We start from the raw sequence: 17,580 nt of genomic DNA, 5'->3' as shown, positions 1-17,580 counted from the left end.
TTTATGATTTAATTGCAACCACGATTATGAAAACTGAAATAGTTTTCTGTATATTTAATGTCATTTAATAGTTTGGCTGTAGACTAGGAGTATTTTGCCCTGTGTTTGGTAATATTTAAATATATATATGTTTTATAGATAGCTTTTAAACATTCTAAACGTACGTTAAGTACAAACAGCACAATATTCTATGTGGGCGAGGTTCCACAGCATGACACACCATGCGTCCTAGGATTTAGGCCAGGATTGGCTTATTACCTACAAATGGCATACTTGTACACTAATCCAATATCAAAATCATAAAATCTTTGTTATTTACAATACAGCAACAGCCGAAAGCTCTTGATAGTTATGTGGGATTTGCAAATCTTCCAAATCAACTTTACAGAAAATCAGTAAAACAAGGATTTGAGTTTACCCTTATGGTCGTAGGTCAGTGCAAACTGCAAAATTTTGTGTTGTATTCACTTAAGAGTTATTGTTATGCATTTTTGTTCCCGTGTTTTAATATATATAACTAATGAAAGCATAAAGTTTTTGTGTTTCATAAGCTTTGAGCTTCTGAAAATCAGCTCCAGTTGTATTTATATTCTTATCAGTAAATTATTAGGTATTTTGTGTAGAATGGTATGATGTAGATTATAATACAAAGTTGGGTATCTATGAAAACCATATAAATAAATTTAAAAAATCTACTGCAAGGTCTTATAAGTTATAATCTGGCACCCCATGCCCCATGGGCCTTGGGATTTGTGTTAGAGTTGGCCCATTATCACCACAACAAGATACCAGAATATCCAGTCTATTTTCTTACTTTTTTACTAGATGGCTGCATTTATGATTTAAGTTTTAATCAGAATTACAACTGGCTGTACTGTACATATGTACTTAACTTATGAATCTTATGATACAAGTTTAAAAGCATAATCAATTAATCCGATCTTGTTTTACCAGCCAAAGCAAACAGTTTATATCCTTGTTACAACAAATAAGAAAGTTTATACAGCTAATAACTTCATACAAATACACATTATGTAAACACAACATACTTTCAATAAATTTCCTTCCAATAATAGTTACAGTAATAAAAATAAAACATTTGTCCTTTGCTGATAAATATTTGTCATTGCAGGGGAATCTGGACTAGGCAAGTCAACTTTAATTAATTCTCTTTTTCTCTCTGACCTTTATTCCAACGAATACCCTGGCCCCTCCCTCAGGATAAAGAAAACTGTAAAGGTAAAATCTATTGATTGTACTTGTTTAGTTGTTTACTAGTAAAAACTTGTAAATGTTTAGGCTGTTCACTTCAGCAATAAAGCATGTTTAAACCTTTTGGTTTCAAAAAACTTTTTTTCTAAAATATACAGGCAATGCAGGCATGAATCATGGTATATATATACGTATATATATAGTTCAGAATGGCAGACAAATCTAGAATGACTTTGATTTAAACACAATCTCACTAATTATGCATTTTACAAAATTGCACTTTTGCAAATACTGGTTACCCCTCTAGATGCCTGTCACATTCCCATTGTTGTGACCAATTAGATGTTGTGTTATAGTTTCATGCACAAAAATAATGAAATCTTGTTACACTTATTATTTTTACAATTGTGCATCAGAAATACACACACACACACACAGACGCACACACACATATATATATCATATATATACTATATATATAATATAAATATATATATTTATCTGTTTTATTTAGGTTGAAACCACCAAAGTTTTAATAAAAGAAAATGGAGTGACCCTTCGGCTTACCATAGATGACACACCAGGTTTTGGAGATGCTGTCGACAACAGTAACTGGTAAGTTGACACTGACTATGTGAAACTTGGTTGTTATGAAAACAATAAGTGAAACACTCGTTATATTTTGTATTTGGTGGTTTGGACTGTTTGGTGCTAGGAGTTAAAAATGTTGGTATTATTTTGTAAAGAATTTAGTTTTATTAAACATTAAATCAATATTTTTATTTTTTTAGTTCAATTTGCATCCCTATTTTGCTAAGTTAGAAAAAATAACATGATGTTTTCCATAATTATGTTTATCCTAAAATTTAGATGAAGGTTGATTGAAATTTGTTAAAATTTATATATATAGAATAGAAGAAAAATTGATTTATATATATATATACATATATATATATATATATATATATATTAATATATATATATTAAATTTGTTTTTTTCCCCACATGTTAACTCCCCAAACAACAGGAGCAACAAAACTTGATTTTATTGAGGGAGAATAATATTATTCTTATAATTTTTTTTTTTTTTAAAAAATAAGATTTCACAAAAAGTATATTTTTATTACCCTTGATGTCCTACATGAGGAAACAACCAAATTTTCATTATCAATGATTATCATAAAAACATGTCACCAGCTGGCAAGCAGTCATCAACCACATTGAAAAGAAATTTGAAGATTACCTGAATGCTGAGTCAATGGTGACTCGGTCAAAACTAGCGGACAATCGCGTTCACTGCTGCTTGTACTTCATTGCACCGACTGGTCACGGGTAACTTTGCTGTAAAGTTTATTCTGATTGAGATTTACCTGTTTTGCAGTTGACTGTAACTCAGTATATACTTATTTTATGTACTATAGTAGCGTGGGAAAAAATGGGACACCTTTTCATTTGATTTTCTTGTCCCATTTGGTAGTAAACAAAGAACATTCAAAGAATTATAAAACTATAACTTCACGATTCTCATAGACCATTTTTAATTGTTTAGAATAAAATCAGGATATTTAGACATTGACGACAATACAGCATATTAATACTATTTTATTTAGGGCTATATTATAATATATATCTATATTTCATCTACGATTTTAAAAGAGTAACCTACTGGTCTAAGTCATACCCTAATAAAGTCTCAGAAAAGGTAGAAATAATGTTGATATTAATCTTACTTTATACCAGAAGAGAAGTTTGGAATTGTCTTTACTCTTCTGTATATTATTGGAAAACACATATTAAATTATATATGTTTTATATCTGCTAGTCTGAAACCCCTTGATGTCGAATTTATGAAAAATCTTCACGATAAAGTCAACATTATTCCACTCATTGCAAAAGCTGATACCATGACCCCAGAGGAATGCCTTAGGTTCAAAAAGCAGGTAAATATATATAAAAAAACTTACAGCAAACGATCAAAAGTAAATAAGGTCAAAATTTTGCAAACTGTTAAAAATTTTGCGTCTGGCAAATATGTATTATTTTGGGTTTTTATGATAATCCTGCTCTTTGTAGATTATGAAAGAAATTCATGAACACAAAATCCAACTTTATGAGTTTCCTGAATGTGAGGATGAAGAAGAAAATCGACTCAACAGGAAATTAAAGGTTTTTACAAGTTTTCTATTTATTTAAGGTTATTTATGGTTTTAACAAACTTCCCCCTATTCGTGCCATGGAAAATTATTGTAACTGGTTATTCACAAACTAGTTACATGTTTTATGTATTTTTCTGTAGAGTCGAGTCCCATTTGCAGTGGTTGGTAGCAACACAGTGTTAGAGATTGGTGGAAGGAGAGTGAGAGGTCGACAGTACCCATGGGGTGTGGCTGAAGGTAACATCAATTATGTTAATTATTTGTTTTTTAAGGTATAGTAGTACTGTGGGGAAAGATAGGATACCTTTAGCACCTAAATCACATTTTTCCTAATCGTGTTTTAAAGATTATCAACGTTTTTTAGAGTGGTAAGGTTACTTTTTTATAATTCTGTCATTACTCTTTGTTTACTACCAAATGGAACATTAAAGGAGAATGAAAGTAGTCCCATCTTACCACAATCTACTAAAATTGTTCATATAGAAACTTTATAGAGACTTTGTTTCAGTCATTGTTTGAATAAAGTTTTGACACCGTTAGACTGCTATTGCTAAAACATCAAAAGTATGTTATTGTTGAAATAGAGCACATTTTCACACAATACACAATTTAGTTTTCTTTCTCAGAATTTTTCTACATTTTTTAGATTATTAGTACTTAGGTCTGGTAGATTATTGGTCTGTTCTGTCTAGAATATAGTCTATTATAGCAGCCAAACACATTTGTCCTTTAAACATTTACCATACTTGTAAAATGTCAAAAGTAGCAGGTTGTCCCTTATCTACTTAACTATTTTTTTGTTTTACAGTTGAGAATATCGACCATTGTGACTTCACAGTGCTGAGGAATATGCTGGTTAGGTGAGTTATTGTGATGTCATTGTAATGTTTGTCTTGATTTAAACTTAACATTACCAGCATATTAAAAAGCGGTTTAAAACCGGTGTATCAATTATTTAATACATCAGTTAAATTTTATCTGGTCACCATAGGTATAATGTTAGAGGTTCTTGGTTCGAGTCACATCAACTTTAAAACAGGGCTGGCATTAAATAATTAGCACACCTCATTTAAACTGCCTTTTATTACGCTATTAGTGTTAAGTTTTCATACAAGCGAGCAGAGCTAAATTACCTGCATTCAACACACTTTACAAATGTCACTCAAGATTTTGTATTAAAAATAATGGTGTTTTTCATTTACTATCTGGTTTGTTTTTTTTTTGCTTTGTTATTAAATCTGGTTGTTTTTTCTCACAAAATTGTTAAATCCTTTGTTTTCAGAACACACATGCAAGATTTAAAAGATGTGACCAACAACGTCCATTATGAAAATTATAGAAGTAAGAAACTAAGTTCGGTTACCACGACTACCATGGATGGAAGGAGTAAAGCTCAAACCAAGTATGTTGAAATTAATATGAACTTTCGGAAATTGAAGCTGGTGTGTTAAGTTAAAAAACTATTTTCTATTCTAAGTGTTAAAAAAAGGGCCAAACTTTGCCTAAATCCTAAGAGCCATGGCCCATGGCTTGTCATGCTACAGGACCTCAACCCCATACCATAGAAAATGGTTAGATAAATTAATATTACCAAGTAATATCATTATGAATAAGCAAAACACTATAAGTGACACTATTATATTTTATATTGACTCTTTATTGACTATATGTGTAAATTATTAGGCTGTTAGCTTTTAATAATAAAATGTTGAAAGCATTATTATTGTTGTTACAATTTTGCCGTCAGTCTACGTCATAGCATAGTCACAACACGAAAAATGAATATACGCTACGTAATTTGATTTTCATAAATTCATACAGTCATATTGTACATATGACATGTTTTTGAGGCCAGATCATGCTATACGCATCAATTTTTTTATAATGTAAAAACTGTAGAAATATTGTTCTCAAAATCACATCAATTTCACGTTACAAAACATTCGAAATTTCGGTAACTGTTTAATGAACGTTAAATTTAAAAAACACAAATTTAAATTTTACAATTTTTTTATGCTGTTCGCCTGTTTTGTGGCTTAGCAATGTGCCAGTAAAGGCCTGGTCTAGTAAAGTGTTTTTGAAGTTCACCTGCTTGTTTGAAGCTATGCTGCATCAGCTTCCAAACAGGAAATTGCACGTTGCAATTTGTAGTACTGCTCAACACGTCGCAATTTAATTGGCTAGCGTCACAAGGAAATGTATGTTCTTACTTCAAAACCTGTTCGCTCTTTCAGTAGCCTATGAGTAACTGAAAGTCAAAATTTCAAAACATTACAGTCATGCGAAAAGAAGAAACAGTGTGAAAGGAATTTTTCTTTTACAAAATTGAAGATTTGACATGCATGTTAAGTTTTTTAATAGGTTTCACAATTAATTCTACCTCATAATCTTATTTTCGATTTAAACAATGATTTGTATTCAAAATAAAAAAGATCATTTTTTAGATTGTTTATATTTGTACAAAAAAATTGACATATTTAAGTAATGTCATTTGTATTAAACAGAAAATATTTTGACTTTAGTTTAAATTAATTGGTAATGTTGTATTTTTGCCAAACTCACAAGACAGTAAAATGTGTCTCATCTTTGTACAGAATAAAACTGTAGTTACGTGATTTATAAATATAGAATCTGCTTGCCACGACCCTATGTGTTAAGCTTAGCTTAATGACGAATTGGCTACTAATTGTAACCATATGTTATGACCAAAAAAAGAATTGTCCATACACTGTTATACACAAAAAGCTTAAGACTTTTAGTATTGTATAGTTTTTATTAAAACTGTGCCACTTTTGCTGACAGGCACAATATAATTTTAAATTTGCTCCTCTGGTCCTAAATAAACTTAAGATTTTATGTAACTAGTGTTTTATCTGCCATACATTGCGACCTGAGAAAGTCCGAAAATATATAATCTTTTGAATGAATAAATGGATGTAACTTGATTTATATTTGCGTTTCATACACTTTGTGCCAGCTTAGGATTTACCATGTATGTTACTTCGTGGATGATTATTTTTTTGGGTTTCTTTTTTATGTATGCTGATAATTTGGGTAACTCATTAGTGACCACTGGGTTAGAGCAATTTTAGGGACTCAACTTGTATATAATTGTGGATGTAAAAAAGATTAGTTTCATTATTCCTACTAAATGAATAAGTACATTAAGTACCATGTATAACATGACCAGTTTCATAATTATTTGAAAATATGCTGCTATACATTTTGGTTCACAACATAGCCACACGAGTTGTAACCTGTAGTTCCATGGTTTGGTTTTCATATTTTGTATTTCCTTTCTGGAAATTGGCATGTTAGGTGGTTAAAATTGTTGGTAACAGGTTGCATTTATCTGTTTTGTTAAACACCTACAATTCCTGATATAATTGTGTTTATCACATGCATTTTGTTTACTGCTTGAGAATTTAAAATTATATAAATAGTTTGCAATTGCTTTGTATGTTAATCTGTTAAAACTTCGTGCAATTGTTTTGCATACTAAAAAAAATCGTTCAGTTTACTAATTGTCTAGTTTACAAAAATATTTACACCAAATAATTATTGGTCTCTCTCTCTCTGACTGTTTAAAACCAGGAAATATGAGATGTAGGTTTTAACGGTTTCCCAACAGTACTATATTAAATAAATCTCTGCTTTCTACTGTTAGATTATGCATATTTTTTATGTCATAAATACCTATATTCGCATAATGGTATTGATGGGTGGGGTAAGATCCTAAGACGGGTCATGTTTTCTGTCTCTTTTCTGGTCCCATTTCCTAGTAAACAAAGAATATTTACAAAATTGTATATCCCTAGCCCAGCCACTCTAAAATAGCGTTGTTAATTGTTAAAACAGTAGAAAATATGGAATTTAGGTGTAATGGTAATGACATCGTATCCCACTGTACTATATTTTATATATGATGAATAAAATAAACAAACAATTCCGTTCTAGAAGTCCTCTCGCTCAAATGGAGGAAGAGAAGTCGGAACACATGCAAAAGATGAAGAAGATGGAAATGGAAATGGAAGAAGTCTTCCGGATGAAAGTCCACGAGAAGAAGCAGAAATTGCAGGAATCTGAGGCAGATGTGAGTGGAATTAAATTGAAAGACCTTTTATAGAACAGAATATTTTGGCTGAAAGTTCTGCCTGATATTTTTGTTGGATTGATTGTTGTACAATGGGCCTGGCACCATTTAGTTAAATGAATGAATCATGCTCAAGGATGCACACGCCAACAATTATAACAGCATGTCTCAAACCTGTTAACCAGCTTTGTGGTTACAGTGCTTGCCTTGTAACTGGAGTATATCATGTTCAGAGCTGAGTGTGGTTACCATGTCGGTTGTGTGTCTTCGGGCAAGACACTTTACACCCACTGGTCACTAATGGGTTATCTGAGTTTTAAACGTTTAACGGGCATGTTAGGTGACTTAGGTCAATTCTAATTTTATTTAAATAAGAGACTGACAATGCCATTTAAGCGAAATATATATATCTTTTATTATACAATTGGTTTGACTTGATTTTTGTCAGTTACGTTTTCGTAGCACAGATCCTTACTGTACTTCTTTACACAAAGAACTCTATGAGCACCAGATCAGTATTAACTTGTATACGCTGGTTGGTGACTTTTTAGAGTAGAGAAAGTTATAACTCTTAAACCCCAACTACCATTCATAAACAAATACCAGTAAAATTGCGAAAATTGTAACTTAATATGTTCATTACATGACTATTCAACTTTAATATTTTCGACACATTCGGTATAAGTGACAATCTAAAAAAATTCTAGTTGTCTCGTCGACACGAAGCAATGAAAAAGAAATTGGAAGCAGAATATGCTGCTCTAGACGAGAAGCAGCGACAATATGAGAAAGACAAACAAGATTTTGAGGCTTTGCAACTTAAACTGATGGAGGATCGAAAATCCGACAAGTAAGTTGACATCATTTTTCTTTTTTTTCCATTTTTACTTAGTATGTGTGTGCACATGGTGTAGTGTCGTTATTTTTTTCATCGTTCAGTTTAGAATGTGTGCAGTGTAAATTAGTCAAAATTTAATTTTTAAACTAGTTTAAATAGATCTTATTCAAACTCAAACAGTTACTAATGAAGCAACATAATTTTCTTTGTTTGTTTTTATTATACAATTTAAATTATCAAAAAAGGACATATTTTAATAATGAAATGTAAATGCTACATGTAATATTCTTAAGTCCGAACAGTTGTTAGTTGTTACTGCTTACATATAAGCAGTAATTATCATAATATGGTCTGTTCACAAACTGAAAACATAATTTCGAAATCAAATATATTTAAAATTTATCACAATCTACGAACAGTTTTTGCTGTAAACTTTAGTTGCCAGACATAATATAAATCCAAAACATTTCTTCAAGCTAATTTGTTTTCATACCTCAATTTTAATGTCCTATTCAGCTTGCTCATTTTTTAAAGTATTTGGTTTGTCTTAAAAAAATATAAAAATTTGTAAATCAAAACAAATTGTTAAAAAAAAAATATTGTTGAAGCTAAGCTAGGTAAAAACGATACGAAATTAAATTTGCTTAAAAGTGTGTTTTAGATTAATTTATTTTGTGTTGCAATAAATTGTGTCATCGCCGGAAATAATTTGCATGAAACAAAAGCTTTCTTTTTCTGGCTTTATTACCGTTAGGATATTTGTGTGCACTAATTTAAATCTACAAATTGCTTGGCACTGATTTGTTTCTTATTTCTTTTCCTTCCCACCCCACTCCGCATGGCTTGCCGTGATCAATCAACGATGACAACCAACGGTGCGACTCACATAGGTCCATGGATAAGAAAAAGAAGACCAAAACACTTTTTTAGAGAAACTTTTTGCGTGCATGATTCCGTATCCAATCCCCGCATATACAACTAACACGACGGATGCTCATTGCTGAGTGCTTCCTATAAACAAACTTCTCCAGCCTGCTGTCCCGACCCCACCGTTCACAGTGCATGCTTTCTTTTTGTCATTCGTCTGCGGTTTTTATTACCTATTACGCAACCGACAAGCGTCATCAGAGTTGCTTACCTTTCAAACCCCTTGTTACTGATTGCTCGGCTACAAAGCAAAAGGCATGCTGGTGTAAATCTACCGACTACCCCACAGTGTTTGTCCTGGGAAACCGACTTAATAGGCTGCCGTTAAACTTATTGCAATACAAGGTTGGCGTGTTTCACCCATAAACTGTAACTCAAACGTTTTTTTTTTTAATCCCTCAAAGTCAAATACCGTCAGTAGCTTCTCGACACGTCGTGTTATCAACCTGCTGCTGCCACTAACTAACGTTCACTCAACCCAACGCTGATCGATTGATCATTATACAGTTACTTAACATTTTTCTGCAGTCTGTTATTTTTTAATTTACCCGAATTATATTCCGTTTTTTTGCATCCAGTTTAAAAACTGTTGCATTCGCTATTATATTAGCCGTATACGTTTTACATAACATTGCATATTTGCCTTTGCAATAACTACCCTGACAAGTTTTCGTAGCATGTTGGTTTTATAACTCAGTCCCGCACAAAAAATGAAAAGTTAAATTTAATTTAAAAAAATGATTGAAATGTACAAATGAGTTTCACCTACAACGTTGTATTACATATTATATAATAAAGAAATTAAGGGAAATTGAATGTATTAATAATTTAGTGGAAAATTTCGAAAACTCCTGAGTTCTGCTTATATGTAGTTAATTCGCAACAACACAAAACACGTTTCTTCGCCAACAAAATAACTTCGATTTGCGTTCGGTTTTGGTTGTTTTTTAATTTCACACTTGTTTGTGCCAGTCGTACACTCGGAAGAAAGAAAAAATGGTGAAACCGATTATTTGACGTCGACCTGCAAACTGAAACGACAACAGTTTTTCACGTGGCCAAAATATGCCAGAAAGATGAATGCTATGTGTTTTAAACTGTACAACATGATTTTCACTATTGCCTATTTAACCAAGCAAATATAAAACGACTTTCATTGCTGCTGTTGTATTGCAGCCAACGCAATGTGAATGATGCTGCTGTATTTTAACGGGTTGTTAGAGTTTCCTTGACGTTAACTCTGTTCTGTATAGCCCTTTACATACGCAGCATAATCTAATAACTTACCTTATGTTTCTTCGCTCAATGCTACTGCCTTTACCCGCCATTGCTTAAGAGTTCGAGTCGTTTTTAAGACTTCTATCTCAAATGAAACGTGCAGTGTATGCATATGTAATATATTCCAAATATTATCCGCATGTATTAATGTTGCTATGTATGTTACGCAGCCTCGAATTGCATTCGGGAACATTACAAGTACGACTAAACTCTTGTCCAGTTATTTCAACGTCTTAGTACAGTAGAGATGTAAGGTCCTATATACATATAGTACTTTGGGGTAAGATGAAATACCTTTAGCACAGCAGTGAAGATGCGGTTCTAAAATTCTTTGAATGTTTATCAAATGGGACGAGAAAGCTGAATAAAAAGGTGTCCCATCTCCCCACACCCTACTACACTAAAGTCATCATGGCCATGCGTGTAGACTACACAACATTATTTATAACCCAGGTAGGCCCACGACTATCATACCGACATTACGAAAGTCTGAATAGATTAATTACAAGCAGCAGCAGAGGGAAACCGAATATATAGTAGGGTGGGGTAAGTTGGGACATGTCTTCATTTCTCTTTGTTCTATTGGTACCGAACAAAGATTAGATAGTTTGGTGGAGTAAGATGGAACATGCCTTCCTTTTTTTTCTAGTACCAAATGGTACTGAATAAAAATATATATTTACAGAATTATATGTAGCAAGCAACTAAACAATATGTTGGGATTATATGCTAATGGTATCCACAAACAAACATCATCAGTCTCTTGTTCGAACTGAATTAATTATTTATTCACATGGAACTATTTGATCCATTATGTTATATATTATTTAAAACGAATCACCTAGCAATGAGTAACAAATGAATGGAAGTAACCTATTTTTCCTCGCGCAGGGGGGCAACGATAGTCGCTATAACACAGGTGTTGTGTTTCATTCAGCTCATGTAACTTCGTGGGTGATTGTTTTTAGGATATTTTTTTCATACCATATGGCAGACAATTTTAAATTTACACAACCCATTAGTGACCAATATCGGTTGAAGCAATTGTCGTTTAGTGTCTTTCAACGATAACAACAACGAGCCTCGAACCCGTAAATGCTCGAGATAGGCGCACTAACCACTTTCCAACGACACCGGACAGGATAAAGCCAGATGTGTTTTCCTCCTAATTATTTGTTATGTATATGAGAGAGGAAAAAAAGACCTTGATGCACGGAATGGGATATTAAAGTCAAACGGAAATCTTGAAATTAAATCAAAACGTTTGCTGTGGCCATTTTAACAGAATATTGCCTTCGTTCACTGGTGCCTGGTGGGCCTACAGTTTATTAGTTCAATGCATCATAAACGATATTGCGGAAATGGGAATTAGGAAAGAATTACGTTACTTAATAAAAAAAAGTTTTTTTACTTTAATGTAAGTTTTTGTTTAATAAACGCTATTCCTGTATACACGTGTATAGCTTTGACGGTAAATGATATTTGCTAAATTATCAAAGGTGGTTTTTAATCGGTGACGAAAATTTATGTATACGGAGAGGTAGTGTTATAACGTTGACAATGGCAGGTTGGAGATTAGCACACAATTTGACAAGTAAAGATTATATGCGAAGTGTTATTTACACATATAGGTACACACTGTGTTTAATGTAATGCAGCTACCAGTACACAGAAAGACACGAGCATTAAGAACATCAAATATGGTAGAAATATTAAACATTTTTTTTAATTACTTGCTCTCGGCTGTTGGGCAACGACAGGTATTGCTATTTAGTATTGTAGTTGTTACTTTACTGCTGTTATTTGACTCCCTACGGTTTTTAACCGTGCTTGTACTAAGGTCCCATACGTGAGTACTTCTACGCCGTTTCTCCGCTTCCGAAGTGGTGTATGAACTGTCTGTACTTGCCATTTTTGACAGAGATTTCTGTCGGTTAGCTTGGCTGTGTCGGTACGAGGACGAAGAATATCCTCCCATGGATGCACTTCGACGTCTTCTTCTTCGTGCTTCCTCTGTACAGATAAACACGTCTGCGAGAGCTCGCCGGAAATGACGATTCCGCACACTGTAGATTATACAGTTCCAAAACGAGTTGGAAAGCAAGAGTCGTGAAGCCACGAACTGCGCCGAGTTGTAAAAGTTTGTAGCATAAGGTGAATATGTAGCAGGATATCGGGCTGGCGTGATTAACCTGACGAAACATAACAATATTATAACAATTGTCGGTAAAAATATAAGTAACAAGTGAAAGTATACAGTTTTGTGGTAAAAAATAGGGTACCATTTGCACCTACATCTTATATTTCCTAATTGTGTTTTAAACGGTTTACAACACTTTTTTAGGGTTGCTATAAATGCCCTACGGTTATATATTCAAGTAAATGTTTTTGTTTATCAAAAAATGGGACGAGATAGGAGAATAAAAACATGTCCCACTTTACCCCACCCTGATACGTCAAAACACCAACTTAAATTTCAGTAATGAATATTCATTCAGTTACTTACTTATCTAATGCCACTCCTAGTGCAAGAATAATTATGCTCGGTAAAAGTGCAATCGTGAACGCCCCGATCATTACAGCCAATGTTTTAGCAAGCTTTTCTTCCACGTTTTCGTGGCTTAGTGTCCCCGTTTGGCTTGGCCTCGATTGTCTCCGCAGCTGTGATATAAATCTTAATTATAATTTCTTCGTAATACACATGAGCTTTGTTTTGTTGACATTGTGAATAAGCAAGCAACATTTAAATGTCTGATGGCAACGATATTTAAATGACTTCCTTAGATTTTATATTCATAGAATACTCTTTCGGTTATTTTGCATTAATAAATCATATAAAATCACCAGCAAAACAATATTTTCGTAGCGAAAATATGACTTTTACACTTTATATCGTCGATCGTGAAAATCAGAGTTGGCATGTTAGCCAAATAAGCCATACTTGATATTCTAGTGTGATACTGTATTAGTGTGTGTTGATGCCTAAGCAGGAATAAGGTGGAAAACACAAACAATACCTTTGCGTGAAGACTGATCGCAAATTGAGACACTCGTCGTTTCGCTGCTTGTTCGAAATTGGACTTGGTCGTGCTGTAAGAACAATATTGAACATTTTATATCCAGCCTGCAAACAAACGTTTAGTCATGAAAGGTATCTTACCCATTCGAATGAGTGACATTGGCTTTTCCTGATTGGTTTTCCGGTCTTTCACCTTCTGCGGTGTCAGGTCTTGCTTGCTGTTGGTTACGACGACGTTTTGCCGATAAAGTGCGTCGGTTTTTGCCATCAGTGCAAACTTGTCGCAGCATCATACCGTTGATAACCCAAACCGCTAACAAGGGTAAACCCATCGTGACTGCGTAGATTACTGCAGCGATTAGCCCGGTCGACAGGATCAAACTAAGTCCCGAGATGTCGTATGGTCTCTTTGTAAACACAGGATAAATTGCGCAAATCAACCCAAAGGCCCAAATCGCCATGAACACAATAATCGATCGTTTTTTCGTCAAGTACTTGCCCTGTCTGTACCGAAAGGGCTTCGTGATGGCCAGATAACGATCAACGCTCGCTGCACCCATGGTGTAAATCGATACGGAAAAGGACATTACTGTGAACACGCCCATAAAGTTGAGATATCTTTGATCAAAGTAATCTGTAGCATGGGGGGACTGACCTTCGGATCGAAAAGGTAAAGGCGACATTGACAATACGTAGTGATGGTACACACTTCCTGGCAGCACAAAGAGGCCGACCATAATATCAGCTATTGCAAGCGATATCTTAAAGTACCCTGGGATATTCTGCATTATTGTTGTTCGAACACTGACTGCCAGCACAAGGAAATTAGTCACTACCACAATTGCTGCCAAAACGGAGTCGACAACCATTGTAAAAACGATAGCTGGCCGACAAAATTGAGAAAAACATTGGTACGAAGTCACCGGGTTTGACTGATAGTTTAATTTAGAAATTCCGCACGCCACCGGCTCGCAGAACGGTCTGTATGTAAGAAACCACTCAGAATAGTTAAGTTGAGAAAACGGAGTCAAGATATCCGATGTTTGGTCTTGCGTCGTGTTTACAATTTCGTTGTCAAGAAAACTTTGAAAGTTTTGAAAAAATGATTGAATATCCGCGCAATACTTATACTCCACTTTGGTCTCGTTTCGTCTTTCTTCATTCCTTCTTGTCGCGTTTACAATTGTTGCAACTTCACGGAGGCGATTTCTGCGAACCCATGCCAATACTAGATCGTGCGCTTCGTCATTAAAAACACCATTTTCGGTTTGCTCGATGCTGTTGCCACATGTTCGTGCAAAGTTTTGAGGGTTGCAGATTTTTTCGTACACTGCGTGGTAATAGCTGGTCACGTTATAAACTCGATTGCTACATTCATCTTGCAACCAAGGCTTCCCCGTTACCATTTGACACAACATCAATCTCGACAAATAAACTAAAATCGAGCCAGATCCGATTTTAAACTTGGGCTTACTTTCACAGTAACTAATATTTTGGAAGTTTTCCGCGCGAAAGTGTTGCTCTACAACTAGTTGATTGACAGGTAAATTAGTACTTGAGATGTTGCGACGAGCAATTACATCAGTTCTGTCTCCTACTTTGTATATGTCGCTGGCTTCCCTGCCAACAAATAACGATGCATTTGTGAGCGCAGCTTTGTGAGCAAGGATACACAGCAGCACGCACACTTGCACAAAACATCTGTGGTTGAAGTTATTTTGCCAGCAGTTTTCCATCCTAAGTTGAATACGCCTCATAACGTGTTCCTTTTACCAGACAACTAAATCAATCATTAGCCTCGGGTAGCGGAAACATCCAGGCAAAATTACAGCTTATCCATCCTTCTAATATTGAAAATGAAAACAAATGTTAATTTAGTTAAATTTACGATGCTGCACGTTACGTAATTTACAATCGTCACAACACATCTAGGCGCGTAAATAACGGTATGCCTATTCTCTTGGAACCGACTGAATGAGGTTTCGTTTTACAAGAATTCGGCGGTGGTTTTCTACGTAGTAACATACCGCGAAACTCATAAATTCTGAAGCATTTTCATTTTGACTTCATATGAATTTTAGTCTTTTATCTCAAATTCTAAGTTTTTACATCTCAAGCCTAAAGCTTATACACCAGATAAGCGTTCTTGGAAAGAACAACCCGCAATGCAGACAGAACAGTTTTTCAGCGAAGCAAGCTCTAGCCTGACATGATGTTACTACACATATAACTTCTCTCCCCGTGAAATATACACGTACTGATCGCACGACTCAATACAGGAACTTATGACTCTAATTAACATCAACTTATTATGCTGCTTCCTTTACGTCTTGATTCACGCGACAAATGTTTCGTTGTAAGCTAGTGATTTATAAAACATGTAAGTTTTAATTCGTATAACTCGTTAATATGTTTTGAATTGTTTACATCTCACGTCAAACTATCGTTAAACCCAGCGTCTCTAACCGCCATTAACGAGTCGGTTGCACTGAATCTAATTATGACGACGCTTGGCGCGTATAAAAGGTACTTGCGTCGACATTAATCATTCATTCAGCAGTCTTATTTCGGTGCGGTGCGTGTTACCGCCACATTAAACCCTTTAGGCTGACCCTAAAGACGAAAATAACCTCACTAACCCCTATATCGTCATCGGTTCAATTACCAGCGAGGAAAATACGCGAACCAACGAAGCATAAGTTGCCTTTCGGTCCAAAACTAAATTATTTAAACTCATCTTGCGGTAAATGATCGTTATACATTCGTCAAGCGTACTAGTTCGTGAATTCGCCAGATAACGGTTCTATTTTAAGAGCTTCGTCCTATACATAGTCGTCGGACCTGTCGGTTTTTAGAGGTTCTTTTGCTTAAATTTGTTAAAACAATTGACGTCAGAATTATCGTATCGTAAAATCCATCAAAAATCAAATTGTATAATTAAACCTTTTACATTATTAATGCTAAACTTTATGTACTTTTATAGTATGGGGTAAAACTATAATATTAAAATTTAACTACTAAAATGAAAACCATTAGGCCAACATTGGGAAATAATATACTTAATAAAGTTAAGTCACTGAAACTAGCCATCACCAAAACGAATATACATAAATTATTACTTCTGTAGTTTGTGACAAACAGAGTAATAAGCTACGTTTGCGCACTTAAGCAAATTGTTATTTATTTTTCATCAAGTGCTACTCTCTTCGAATTGCTGATGTAAATCAAACTCAGCCTGACTAATCAGAATTGGAATGTAGGTTTATAGTACATGGTACTCTAAGAACAAGAGTTGCAGAACGTTAATTTCCTTCGCATCATATTTGCACTCGTAACTTTTATATAAACATGGTATACCGTCATTTAATGAAAAATCCGCCACTAATGAATGCAATGACTAAACTGACTCAAATATTGATTCTTGTTTTTACAGTTTTACAAATTGCGTCATTTTTGCATATAGTCGTTTCTCCAATATGTCATAGCTGCCGGTAATTTTACAAACGTAAGCGCTGACCTATACTCTTAGAAAAGAAAACATTCAACGCGATACACTATATGCATGCTATTAGGAGTCAAATCACGAAATACTAAAATAGCTATTACGCCAGACGAGGAAATTTCTGACAAGTTACAAATGTTCTTGACGAAATCAAACTTTGCATTAATTAATCTCAACGTATATTTTTGCGCCTTTCCATCATTATAATTTCTTGTAATGATGCTTACATAAGTAACTTATTGGCCACTAATTTACCTTTATTTGACAACTTTACAAAGGTATTTAAAAGTTTTTTTCTGGCGTATTCTTTTTGATCCAGTGTTAGCTCGGCCCACAACAAAACAGAAATCCCAAAACTGGTTTAACTTTTTGCTCGTTGCTTTATCATCGCCTTGAGCGAGCCGATTTGATTCTGTAAACAATTTGCTCTAAGTCTAGCTGGAGTGACAATTTTACCGAGTACGCAGGTTTAAACTGGCCGATTACATACCTTAAACCGATCCATCGCAGCCGAATCGCCTCTGGGTCTCAGCGTTGAATAATTTCTTAAACAGA

At 34.3% G+C, this 17,580-nt stretch overlaps 2 protein-coding genes across 4 annotated transcripts; one reads left to right on the top strand and one right to left on the bottom strand.

Moving 5' to 3' along the window:
• Positions 1-272: 272 nt before the first annotated feature.
• Positions 273-10,713, top strand: LOC149727809 (septin-7-like). Of its 3 annotated transcripts, none has more exons than XM_089889168.1 (12): positions 273-432; positions 1,133-1,239; positions 1,727-1,827; positions 2,410-2,544; positions 3,035-3,152; positions 3,286-3,378; positions 3,509-3,605; positions 4,177-4,228; positions 4,651-4,770; positions 7,326-7,461; positions 8,169-8,311; positions 10,199-10,713. In XM_089889168.1, exons 1-12 carry the CDS (start codon positions 423-425, stop codon positions 10,227-10,229), a joined length of 1,143 nt encoding a protein of 380 aa, XP_089745294.1. In that variant the 5' UTR covers positions 273-422; the 3' UTR covers positions 10,230-10,713. The 3 variants fall into 3 exon arrangements, with proteins under 3 accessions (XP_089745294.1, XP_089745293.1, XP_089745292.1); XM_089889167.1 differs by lacking the exon at positions 10,199-10,713 and adding an exon at positions 9,190-10,037 and having other exon boundaries at positions 7,329-7,461; XM_089889166.1 differs by lacking the exon at positions 10,199-10,713 and adding an exon at positions 9,190-10,037.
• A 1,089-nt stretch (positions 10,714-11,802) lies between these two features.
• On the bottom strand, positions 11,803-17,131 carry LOC149727808 (uncharacterized). Its single transcript, XM_089889165.1, has 4 exons — positions 13,665-17,131; positions 13,522-13,594; positions 13,011-13,165; positions 11,803-12,696 (listed from the first exon to the last, which is right to left on the bottom strand). Exons 1-4 carry the CDS (start codon positions 15,278-15,280, stop codon positions 12,234-12,236), a joined length of 2,307 nt encoding a protein of 768 aa, XP_089745291.1. The 5' UTR covers positions 15,281-17,131; the 3' UTR covers positions 11,803-12,233.
• Positions 17,132-17,580: the final 449 nt, after the last annotated feature.

Source organism: Ciona robusta, chromosome 11, assembly GCF_009617815.1.
Source record: "Ciona robusta chromosome 11, ASM961781v2".
Lineage (NCBI taxonomy): Eukaryota > Metazoa > Chordata > Ascidiacea > Phlebobranchia > Cionidae > Ciona > Ciona robusta.
This window is presented reverse-complemented; position numbering and strand designations above follow the sequence as displayed.